Source organism: Eublepharis macularius, chromosome 12, assembly GCF_028583425.1.
Source record: "Eublepharis macularius isolate TG4126 chromosome 12, MPM_Emac_v1.0, whole genome shotgun sequence".
Lineage (NCBI taxonomy): Eukaryota > Metazoa > Chordata > Lepidosauria > Squamata > Eublepharidae > Eublepharis > Eublepharis macularius.
Window position 1 is genome coordinate 63,933,864 of NC_072801.1, and position 12,419 is coordinate 63,946,282.

The window sequence follows — 12,419 nt, forward strand, 5'->3', positions numbered from 1 at the left end:
CAGGTGGGGCAGCCCATCGGGGGGGAAATAAAAGAATCGGAGTCGGTTTCATATCTAAATGCTCTTTATTGAATAGTGGTGTCTCCTTACCAAGTTTAATGCCATTAGCAGTGGGTTAAAACAAAAATGTTTTAAATTCTATACATATTCATTTATGTGTATATAAAATAATTCAAGAAGCAAACTTATTGCACAGTCAGAGGGGCCCATATTTAATGACTGGGGCAGGGGAGGGAGAGACATGAGATTGCAACTCCATTGTACCCACACAGCTTGGGAGCTGTAGGGTGGAGACTAACAGCCCCAGATATCCTGTCTCATATTTGTAGTTAGATGAGCCACCCCTCCTATATTGAGTTCGGGGGGGGGGGGTTGGATTGACAGGGTAGCACCCACAAACCATGGCTGCAGGTACAAAGGCTTACAAAGAAATACTTGTTCAACCCCCAGTCCTATTTGGTCATTAACATACATAGCTTTTCTCTTTAATGTAGAGGGTATTTGGGGAGGGGAGGAGATGAATGATACTGTTCCACAGACAGGGAGGGAAACAGAACACAGCCAGTTTTCTAACACCATTTCTCAGGACAGAACCCTTTCCCCCTCCTCCCCCCCCCCCCGGCCATAACGGTGTGCAAACAATTGGGGGAAATGCCCACTATTTCTCTGTGAAATGTTGTGACTCCTTCCTTTAATTTCTCCTTCTTAATTCTAACTTGTATCTTGTTAACCACAAGTGAGCCTATAAAGCAGAGGTCCTCGAAGGTTAATGCCCACCTTGTTTTTCTGCCCCTATTCCTGATAATTCAGTGGGGGTGGGGAGAGAAGAGGGGTAAAATAAATGAGAAGATTTTATGGGCAACACTGCAGAGGTTTAGAAAGGCCTATTCGCATTACCTAGTAACAAGGTGTTCCATTTGTTTCAGCAGAACTTTTTAATGCTCTTCAACCTGTCCCAGCCCTGTTCCTGCAGTCACCTCTTGCCCACCAGCAAGGAGGAATTTCAGTACATTTTTGAATCTTCCATCCTAGCAACCGTAGAGAAGGGGCTGCAATTCTCTTCCATATCCCTCCCCACCCAAATCCCAACCCCCACACCAATTTTTACTGCCCTTCTCCACAGTGTCCAGTCCTTGTTTGGAATTTGGGGTGGGTGGAGATGAAGACAAAGCCCCCCACCCTTTCAGCAACATTTCTTGACAGCTGGTTTCTTCTTGGGCTTGTTGATTTTGACAACCTCATTTTGCTGTTGGAGTCGCGCCAGGTTTTCCTGTTTGGTCCGGAGCACCATGGCTGTGATAGCATTGAACATCTGGGGAAGAGATGAGGCAGAAAGAGGGGTTTAGACCTTCTTCTACAAACAAGTTTCCCCTCTGGCAGGCAGAGAAGCATCTTTAGGCACCAAGCATCTAACTACCACTGAGGTCCCACTACCCCCACCCCCAACACTGAATACCTCTTCAACATTGAGGTTCTCCTTGGCGCTTGTCTCAAATAGCCGCACTCCCATCTGCTCACTAAACCGCCGGGCATCAGCTGTATCCACTTGTTTCCGTGACAGGTCCTCACATTTGTTACCCACTGAACATTGGGGAGGAACAAAACAAACACAAAAAAAGGAATGAGACTTCCAAAGAATAGTTCCGTGACTCTAGTTCCACGTGCAAACCAGGATTACATTCTGGCATCAGCAGACCACAGCATTTCTCAGGATACACGTTACTCTGTCTTAAGGAAATAGATTTGCTGTGCAGCATTCCCCCCCCTCCCCCCCGGTTGGGCATGATTGAACTCCACTGCATCTTCTGCCAAAGAATATGTGAATTCTTTGTACTGGGTGATAAAAATACTTTCTACAACTTGGCCTAACTGGAGTTCACCCTTTCACTTGATATGGCTGAGTCTTGGGACATGCTAGGATAACATTACACAAACAAAAGCTAGTTTGCAGTCAAAGTAAAGCCAGTTGGAGTCATTGCTCATCATGTGCCTTCTTCCAACTGCATGGAGGATACAACACAAAAACTTTCCTATCTGGATAAAGCCATGTCACTAATTCCTAGGTTTGCAGCAATGCTGTGTCAAGACTGTCATATAGGAACTGCTCATGTCTGAAGATGTCCTTGAAGGAATTCTTCATGCGGTTGGGTCCCCAGGGTCAATTAGATGGATTTTGGTGTTAAACCTATACCTTATATAATCTGAGATGCACCCAGTCTACACAACTCAAGTCGTGACATTGCACCCAACACTCCATCCCTGCCTGCCTCACAATATATACAAGCCAGACACAGCAGGGGTACAACATCCCCACTTATCCCAACACGAATGAGAGCATCTGAAGAAAACCATCGTGCTAACCTGATGCTCAAATGGACAGCAATAACATCATTCTCAGCTTGGAAAGCATAATGGTTGCACTCCATAAGAGACAACAGGAAGACAGGTTGGCCCCTGTGATCACTCACCCAGGATCTTGCAGACGCTGTCACAGTTCTGCCCAATCTCATGCAGCCAGCGCTTGACGTTAACAAAGGACTCGGGGTTTGTCACGTCATACACAATGATGACACCATGAGTGTTACGGTAATACCTGCCTCGAAGAGAAAGAAAGACCATAGGATAGATCTCCCTTAGACTGGAAACCCAAGGGACTTTTTGCTCCCAATCACTCTTGCATCATGCTAATCTGAAGAAACTGGGAACTGCAGCTACCTCATTTCTCCCCAGACCACCTTTTCCCCCCAGAAATCAAAAGCTCCCATCTTCCAAAACACCCTGATATGCCTTCTGCCCCAGGCTCACGTGGAAGTGATGGTCCGGAAGCGTTCCTGTCCCGCGGTGTCCCAGATCTGCAGTTTTACCCGCTCTCCATTCACCATTAGTGTCCGAATTTTGAAATCTACCCCAATGGTTGTGATGTAGCTACCTAGGGGGAGACATGCGGGGTGGGGGGGAGAGAAAGGAGAATCATAGGAATGAAGTGCAAGGTAAGGATTTGATAACGGGACAGAGAGGAAAATATTACAAGTAACAGCAAGTGAAATAGTATATGCAAACACAAACTACAAAAGAACAGACAAGAGGAAGACAATAGAAACTGAATGACACCCATAGCTCGCCCAAGTGTAACTGTTGACATATCAAAGATATTTCAACCAGTCCAGTGGGGGTTGAAGTGGGGACGCCTCTATGAACTGGATGTCTAAGCCCCAGAATCACTGGGTGACCATAGTCAAACTTCTTTCTCAGCCTCTATTTCCCATCTATAACACCATCTTCTCTCACTGCTGCAAGAGCCACTAAGAACAGATATGCCTCTGTGCAGCCCTCTTGTCTAATATCGGGCTACCTGAATTTAAGCAAGTTTATTATCTCAGTTCAAGTAAAGCAGACCAAATAAAATGGAAAGCGATGACTCAATAAGCCACCCAGAGAAGTCAAGAAGCAGTTGGAGGCAGGACTTTAAAAAACAAACCAACAATGCAGGCAAAACTTTAAAGGGACATTTTCTGCTGCTGTCAAGGGGCCCAGCTGTAGCTTAGGGAGGTGATTACCAAATAAGATGTGTAAGCATTCAATGAAACTAGTACAATGGGCTCTTTGCTCATCAAGTACCCAAAGGGTACGGAGCAACACTGATTGACCCATGTCCCTACTGTGCCTCATTAGGATCCTATCATTGCTTCAGCAAAACAAGCCACACACTGCTGCTGATGGCTGGCTTTCAACAGCTTGCACTGCTGTAATGTTGGAGCAGGTTTAGCAGAGGTCTGGGAGTCGGGATCCCTGCCGGTTCGAGATCGGAACAATTCTCTAGTGAGCTGGAAGAAGGGTTACTTACCAGAAAAGGTATTGTCTGCAAAGCGGAGCAGTAGGCTGCTTTTCCCAACCCCTGAACAAGGGGAAAAAAATAAAAGAGGGAAAGAGCAGATTAGAGAGCAAACAGTATCATCATGGAGCACAGACTGAACCATTGTCCCTTCCATCTGCCAAGGCAATCCTCTCTGCAGAAGCTGAAGGCTCCCCACCCAGAGCAAACACAGTCAGACCCAGCAAATTTGCTCAAGACAGCCACACCCATCAAGAGCTATTGTGTCCCCACGGGCGGGTAAGCGCAATTCATTGTAAACTTGGAATAAAACTTGTGGGGAAGTGTGATTACCTCACCAAACGTGACCCTCGAGGGGGAAGCAAGTGGGTTTTGCAAAAATCGAACCACCCACAACTCCCACCTTCACTCTCCAATGCTGACAAAGTCCGATGCTGTTTGCGAACAGCATTTTGGGCATGACTAGTAGTCGATGGGGGTGACAGTGAATGCATCTATCTAGGATTTCATGCTCACTCACACTATGGCGTGAAATCATCTTGTCCCCCAAAAGGAGTGTGGCTTAGAAGCAAAAGCAGGCACAGCCACATCCAAGCAATCCCTGCACCATCCATTTAAGAGGTATCACGCAGGGTCACGTCGCTCCCTAATGGGTGGAGTATCACCCTCTCGGCTTGTCAAGCCCTTTCCTCCTTTTCTTCCCCCCTCCTTTTTTTTAAAGCCTTTGCAGTAGAGGAAGAACATAGACATATCCCTCTTTTACAGCTGTGCAAGTGAGTTCTGCCCCAGACTTGGTCTCTAGAACACCTCAAGACTGAAAGAGAAGGCCACGTGCCTCTTTTTGGCTGCGCACTGGGTTGTGGTGAGCAGACACATGCACACCAACACCTGAAAATTAAATGCTTCCCTTATCTCAGTCAACGGTAACACGGCCAGGCCCCTTCATGCATCTGGTGATATCACAGGGCTCTTGAAAGGCTCTCGGTCTTCCAGCATCAGAGGGGTCACCCTGGGTTGCCACCCAAAGCTGCTTACCTTACTCAGGACACAAAAAGCTGCTACGTGTAGGGGCCCAATGAGGCACAAAATCCACAATTTCCTGCTCCTCTGGTCCCCCTAGTTCAAAGCACCCATGCTAAGCTGGAGGTTATCTTAATAAGCACCCTACAGCTTTCCCAGTGCTGAATTTCCTTTTCTCCCAGCACCATTTGCCTACCTCATCTCATCTCCCCGGAAGCTGCTATTTGTCTAATGAGAAAATGAAAAAGTTGCCCGCAGAAGATTAAGAGGTGGAACGTATCAATGGGCCGATCACTCAGCAAGCAAATCACCGGAGGCCACAGCAAAGCTAACACCCCTCCAGGGCTGGTTCGAGGTTAGTTTGACACCCCCAAACAAAGCACTCGTTCCCCCCTCCTGCACCCACTGCTCAGGCTAAACCAAGGGGCTTGGCTTCAGCCCAGCCAGGATGGATCCAGAAGGTAACGCTCATCACCTCCCAAACTGCCGATGGCCGGGAAGCCCAATCCATGCAGCATATCAGTGCCTTTGTCATGGTGCTGCCCCGAGCAGATGCTTGTGGAGGCTTGGCTGAAGAACCAGCCCCGCACCGCTCCCTTTCATAGCAACGGCCCCAACCGTAAGCGAGAGCAGCAGCTGCAGGGAAGTTGCTTCCCTTCTTCCTGCCACCAAGTACTCCATTCTAACTGCCTCTGGAGCTGAAGTAGTGACGGGAAGGGTAAGGTGCCTCCTCTCACCAGCCAGAAGGTCAAGGGGCCTTGGAAAATGGCACCTCCTCCACACCAGCAAGGGAAAAACCAGCCTGGCCTCCATGGCCTGTTAACAGCTCACTTTCTTTTGGCACTGGCAAACTGATTTTCTCCTTCACACACACCCCTTTCTCTAGTCTCTGGGCTTCGAAGTCTGAGGGCAATGCCCATCCTGTTTTCAGTTATATTCATTCCCATGCCAGCACAGTAAACTTCAAAAGCTCTGAGCACCTTTGAGAGGTTGTGTTTTTATCTGAAAAGCGGGATTAAAAATACAGTAAACAACAAGTTTTCTGCTCTATTCAAGAGAGCCGGTTTGGTGTAGTGGTTACGAGTGCGGGACTCTAATCTGGAGAGCCGGGTTTGATTCCCCACTCCTCCACTTGAAGCCAGGTGGGTGACCTTGGGTCAGTCACAGCTTCTAGCTCTCTCAGCCCCACCCCCTTCACAGGATGTTTTGTTGTGGGGATAATGATGACATACTTTGTAAACTGCTCTGAGTGGTTTAAGTCATCCTGAAGGGCAGTATATAAATCAAATGTTGTTGTACCATCACCTCATAATGCTAGATCCTATGAGTGTCAGCAACAACTTTGGTAGTCAAACTCTAAATTTCCACTCTTGTGTGTGTGTGTGTGTGTTAAGCATGATGGGGAAATTGTGGCCAAAGAAAATTAGCAGCAGTGGCCTCAGCAATCAGAAACCACCTTTCTTTCCTCCAGTAACCAGAAAAACTGGTTATTTGACCAGAAATGGCCAGATTCAAATAAATGTGAGAAAAAGCTTGCTAAAATAAGGTATTGAACGGCGTGGGAAGAGCATTACGAAGCAAATAAAAAGTTAATTGTGCGACCTTTGGTTGGCTTTAATTCATCCCACCTGAGAGTAAAAGGGGGTGCCTTCGTGATCGGACAAAGGCCAGTTCCCTACCTCAAAAAGGCATCTGAGAATGGTGGCAGGCCTTACAGGCTGGCACAATTAGAACCAAAGAATTCTGGGAATCCTACAGTTTAGTCAACTGATGTGTGGGGAAGCAGGAAGACGTGCATTTTTTAAAGCCAACACATAACCAAAGTGTAGCTTTTATTAGAGGCAGGCATGTCCTCAAGGGATTCTGTGGAGCAGAAACTAAGACATGAGTGAATGACAAGGATGATAAGATAAGGGCCTGTCAATCTTATCAATTACTCTGAACATCAGATGCTACACTGGATTATCTCATGTGCATTGTGCTTGCCTGAGAGCATCAGCAGGCATAGAGGAGAGAAACGAGAAGTAAGCGGCTAGGGTGTTTTTTTTTCAAGCACACAAAAAGGAAGAAGACTTTATGGAATGAATAAGGAAGAGGTTTAAGGATGGTCAAGAGAGAATTCATGCACAGTGTAACTGAAAGGTAGGAAGCAAACAAAATTACAGAAGGAGATTAAAGAAGACGAAGATAGAAAGTCACCTAGAAGAACAAAAGAAAAACTGATCAAATGAAATCGAAAAGAGTCCAGTAGCACCTTTAAGACTAACCAACTTTACTGTGGCATAAGCTTTCGAGAATCACAGTTTTCTTCGTCAGATGCGCATTTTGCTACTACAGACTAACACGGCTAACTCCTCTGGATCTAAGATCAAGTGAAGAAATTGCTGTTTGTTTTATAAATAAAGGACATGCGTAAATTGGAGTGTGGCAGGAACAAACAGAGAAACAATGAGAAAATGAACAGAAGTGATTAGATACAGGAGAGAGAAAACAATGAAGCAGAGGAAGGAGGAGAACTTGGGACAAGAGCAGGCCTTACCAGAGTCCCCAATGATGAGCAGCTTGAACAAGTGGTCATAATCCTTGGCAGCCATTCATGTGTTGGGTCAGCTCCTCCTCCCGGTTTCTGTCACGCTCCTTCCTTCCTTCCTTCCTGAAGGGATTCTCCACCACTCCCACACTTGCCAGTGGGAAATCTGTCCTGCTTCAAAGACCCATTGCAGCTAACGGCAACTTTTTTTTGTTTTGGTCTCCTATGCTGATCTCCAACTTTCTTTTTTGGGGGGGGGGTCTCCTGGCTGATCCCCCAAAATGCTTTGGGCACAAGTTTGTATTGAATGCACCAGTTCACGTATGACACTAAGACCGTGTTTTTCCTTCAAAAGGATTCCTTGAAAAACATGAAATATTTCTGCAAAATGCCCCTCCGGTTCTGGGAAAGAGGGTACGTGGCGCACACAGACCCTCTGTCTTCCAGATGCTTTTGTGTCCTTAAAAGAAAGGGGGGGGGTAATCCAATAACTGGAAAAAGCCGCACACTTCAGTCTGCCAAGAAAGTTCCTTTCCACAATGCCAGGAAGCTGCAAAATAAAGTTGAAATGAGGTTGCTGAAATTAATGAGATGTTCTCAGATGTGACAAGCAGATCTAGAGGTGATAAAAATCTTCCATTTCTTCCTATAGGATGGACAAGGAGGGAGGGAAGAAAAAAGCGGATGGTGGAAAACGATGCAACTTTCCTCCCAGAAAGAGTAGTTTCCCCTAATTTCAAAAGGTGGGGTGCCAAGTGAGGTTGAACGTGAAAGAGAACTTGAGTCTAAAGTCTCCCGAAGAAGAAGCCTGTGAAATTCAGAAGGAGATGGGCGTGGGGAGGGCTGCCTTCTCCAAAGAGGGAGGGATGGTGCTCCAGTTCCAGCATCCGAGACAGAAAACCAAACTCAAGCACCCCAATCAAAAATTCTGATTTGCAAAAAAAGTAAAAATCTAAGTCAGAAAGCTGTAAGAGACTCGGCGCGGGGTGATAGCGATGACTTCCTCTAACAAAAGGACTAATTTTTAAAAAGGGGAGGATCCCAATCGGAACTGGACCGAAACTTTCACTAGCGGAAGGGAGACGGGATGGCAATCCAAGGCCGGGTAGAGGAAAGGGGAAGAGAAGAAAAACGGAGGGGGGGGGTGTCACCCAGCTGACCACAGAACTCCCCTCCTCCTTCCCCAAGAGAGAGTTCACCAAGAAGGTCTTTAAAGCGCCGCCAAGAAAGGAGGGCTGCAAGCGGCAGGGATGGCGAGGGAAGGCGGCAGGGGAGGAGCTGCGCCCGGGGCGAAGGAACGCGGCCGAGGAGCCGAGCCGGACTCACGGGCGGGCTGGGGCGAGGAGAGGACGCGGCCGGAGGAGGGGCAGGGCGGGGGGCATCGAGGGAGGGGATGCAACGGGCGCTTCGACGGCCAGGCGGAGCTCCGCTGCCCTCTCGTCCTGGCTCCCTCCCTCCTGCCCGCCGGACGCTGGCCTGGGATCAGATGACCGCGCAGCTGGCCGGGCCGCTTCCTTCCTTCCTTCCTTCCTGCCGGCCTCTCCTGCGGGCTGCTGCTCCTTCCTCCTTCCCGGCTGCGGCCACCGCCTCTCCAGGCAGCCCGGGCGGCTGGAACGCGGACGCGCGATTCGAAGCAGCTGGGGAACACGGGGCGGGGCTTGGGGATAAAGGGCGGTGCTTAGCGACGGTAGAGGGAGGTGGGCGGGGCTCCAGGCTGGGGAAAGAGCGAATGAGGGATGGGCGGGGCGAAAGGAGCTGAGAACGAGTGGGCGGGGCTCCGGGCCTGGAAAGCAGCCGCGGAAGAATGGGCGGGGCTTGGGGAAGCGGGCGGGATGCGGGTTGGCGCTAGGTTAGATTGCGTTGATTTTGCAGGAGATAATTAATTTATTCAGAGTTACTATTAATGTGTTTAAGTACACAGGTATAGTCAATTCCATTTTAATTTGGTGGAGCTTTCTGGCCAGCTCCGGATTGGGAAACTCCTTTCGTGATTTGGGGAAGGGAGGGAGCTCAGCGGGTTATAATACCATAAAGCCAGCTTGCTTATGCTCTGTTTCAGCATTGCTTCAACCCTCTAGTGGTTTTCTGCTGGTTTTAGTCTTTGCATGAACCCTATTTAATGTTTATTGAACCGTCTTTGAAATTGACTGTACTGAATCACGTTGTGGAACCTGCCTTGAATCTCAGAAAGATGGACTATAAATAATATAAAAAAAATTTTCGAGGGCTATTGATCTCTTGTCTGGAAATCAATTGTAATTCGATGAGAATTCCAGGTTCCTCTGGATCTATGACACAAGGTGGTGAGTGCAACCATGAAATGACGACCGCAGATGGTGGAGCCAAGCACAAAATGTTAAAAGAGTGAGTTTATGCATAAGTCTTATAGCAACTGTGACACTGAGAGATCCCTGTCTTTTGGTGCTACACCTCTGAAGATGCCAGCCACAGCTGCTGGCGAAATGTCAGGAACTACAATGCCAAGACCACAGCAATACAGCCCGGAAAACCCACAACAACTACCTTATAGCAACTCTTCAGCATTTCCGGCAAAAGCTCTGATGAACAGGATGCCTTTAAAAATGAACGTATTGTTGTAAAATATTTTCTTGCATACACCTAGCTATCTTTAGTCATGTAGTGAAGATACCTGCGCTATGGAGGTAGCTGCTGCAGAAGTAATTTTTAAAAAATCTGCCTAGTCAATCAGATCTCCCGTGGCCAAAGAGAAGCCCCATCTGGCCTGTCCACTTTCTAAAAACATTTGGTGGGTGCCAGGAAAGGTGTCAGTGGGTGCCACGTTAATAGCACCTGCTCAAACCCCTACACCATGCTGGCTCCACAGAGACATACAATATTTACTCCTCAGTAGCATTGCATAGGAGGGGAGTACCGGTGTGGAGGAAGTCCTGTTGAATTGGGATTTACTTCTCAGGCAGCCTATCAGGGGATTGGGCACAGAGGCAGGGATAACACTAACTTGTTCATCACTCTAGGTGAGACACTAATCCGTCTATAAGAGCTTTATAAAAGCATAGTTATTATTAAAGGAGGTAGCAGGGGAGGAATTAAGAAGGGAACTTGGGGTGGTTCTGAAGTAGTAGGGTTTGGCGGAGGATGGTAGCCGGGGCTCCTGTATTTTAAGAGCTGCACAGCAGGCAGTCATTCAAAGGTGTGGATGTCTCCTGCATGGAGAAGAAAGCTTTTCCTGTTGAATTTTTAGCAGAAGTGTGCCTGGAGGTTGGGAGAGAGGGTGCTCTGGCCTTTGGAATAAGGCTTGGAGACTAGAAAGGAAAAGAAGAGATTGTAAGAGGACTCCTAGGTCCTGGCTCTTTCTCTTTAGATCCCTCTCGGGAGGCCTGATGCTTCTTCCCAGACCCATCCATCATGGAAATGTGAGTCTACAGCTCAGGGGCTGGGCCCAGAGCTGGTCACAGTGGTCTCTCATCTGTTTACTCTGTACATCTGCCCGATTCCTCCGTTCCACATTCCGCTCTGGAGGGTTGGGATGCCAACTGCAGCCACCCCCTCAGCGTTACAAGAAATAGCTGCATTGTTCTCTCATTAGGCCCACTTGCGTGTAGAAAAATGCCACCCAGATGGGCACAGCTGGTGTGAAGGGGGGGGAGGGCACCAGCAGAAGAGCCAAGAGAGTCTCTTGCCAGAACGAGGGTTGTGCCTGCCCAGCTAGAAGAAAAGGCCTTTGGTCATGTTGGTTTTAAGCAGATGCAGTTTAACAGCCTCAGCCTTTGACTGAAGTCTAAAGTTTAAAAATAAACGGAACCAAACTCTGATTAGGTAGCTTACATTTCTGTTATTCGCCACCTTGGGACCCTATTTTGGGTGGGAAAGCATCATATAAACATTTTAAATAAAATATTAAATACGTTAAAAATTAAATAAAATATAAACAAATTTGTGATAAACTGAGGGTTTTTTTTCCTGGGGAGGGGAGAGAAATGTCACCAGCCTACTGAAAACACAAACAACATTCGAGATAACTTCTCTAGTTTCTCATCCAGAGAGAGCAAGGCCTCTTGAGGTTCGTTCATAAAAAGAAAGGAAAGCAGCCCAAACCAGTGATATGTTTAAATAAAGTTGAAAAATGCAGCCTAGAAATATTTCTCCCTTATTCAAGATTTAACTTTGACCAAGACTCAACAGAGCTAAATCCCATCCCCCGTCTTCAAACTCCATAGTTCTAAGACATACCATAAAAGAAAGGATCTCTGAGGATGTGCAGAGTCCATTTCCCCTACAAATGACTCACTGCAGCCTGATATATGTGATGAGAGCTTCAAGATGAACAGAGGCAGGGCTTTTTTTCAGCGGGAACACAGTGGAACAGAGTTCCAGCACCTCTTAAAAATGATCACATGGCTGGTGGCCCCACCCCCTGATCTCCGGGCAGAGGGGAGTTTAGATTGCCCTCCGTGCCGCCGAGTGGCGCGGAGGGCAATCAAAACTCCCCTCTGTCTGGAGATCGGGGTGGAGCCACCAGCCATGTGACCATTTTCACCAAGGGCAATTTAAACTTAAAAAAAAAACCCTTGTTCCAGCTGACCCAAAGTGACGTCATTGTGCGGTCTTGAGTTCCATGTTCCACCACTTTTCCCAGAAAAAAAGCCCTGAAGAGTGGGAATGATTTACAAAAAAAGGTTTGAGGCCTATCATTTTGGAAACTGACACAGCTTTAGTGATCCAAGTGTCTGCAGTTTCATGAATAATGTGTGCCCAAAGAACCCAGGAATCTCATATTCCAACATTCCGTTCTTTTTAATATCACAGCTGGTGTGGTGTGGTGTGGTGTGGTGGCTAGAGTGCTGAACTCTTGAAGACCCAGGTTTGAATCCCACTCTGCCATGGTAATTCACTCGGTGACCTGGCTCACTTGTTCTCTCTCTCAGCCTAACCTGCCTCATTGAGCTGTTGCTGTGAGGATAAAATGGAGGGTGGGGGGAGAATGATATTGTAAGCTACTTTGGATCCCCATTGGGAGAAAAGAGAGGTATAAATGAATAAATAAAGACACTCTCC

The 12,419-nt window shown here is 47.5% G+C and overlaps 1 protein-coding gene across 2 annotated transcripts; it reads right to left on the minus strand.

Moving 5' to 3' along the window:
• Positions 1–46: 46 nt before the first annotated feature.
• Positions 47–9,032, minus strand: LOC129338293 (ras-related protein Rab-35-like). Of its 2 annotated transcripts, none has more exons than XM_054992388.1 (7): positions 8,709–9,032; positions 7,392–7,932; positions 3,845–3,895; positions 2,806–2,929; positions 2,469–2,593; positions 1,457–1,581; positions 47–1,312 (listed from the first exon to the last, which is right to left on the minus strand). In XM_054992388.1, the coding sequence occupies exons 2-7, from the start codon at positions 7,444–7,446 to the stop codon at positions 1,184–1,186; spliced, it is 609 nt and encodes a 202-aa protein (XP_054848363.1). In that variant the 5' UTR covers positions 7,447–7,932; positions 8,709–9,032; the 3' UTR covers positions 47–1,183. The 2 variants fall into 2 exon arrangements, with proteins under 2 accessions (XP_054848363.1, XP_054848364.1); XM_054992389.1 differs by having other exon boundaries at positions 7,392–8,028.
• Positions 9,033–12,419: the final 3,387 nt, after the last annotated feature.

Coding starts and splice junctions, on each gene's coding strand:
- LOC129338293 (XM_054992388.1), bottom strand. CDS start 7,446: ATGGCTGCCAAGGATTATGACCACTTGTTCAAGCTGCTCATCATTGGG. Junction 3,896..7,391: donor GCTCATCATTGGGGACTCTG/GTAAGGCCTGCT, acceptor CCCCTTGTTCAG/GGGTTGGGAAAAGCAGCCTA. Junction 2,594..2,805: donor TTCCGGACCATCACTTCCAC/GTGAGCCTGGGG, acceptor TCTTCGAGGCAG/GTATTACCGTAACACTCATG.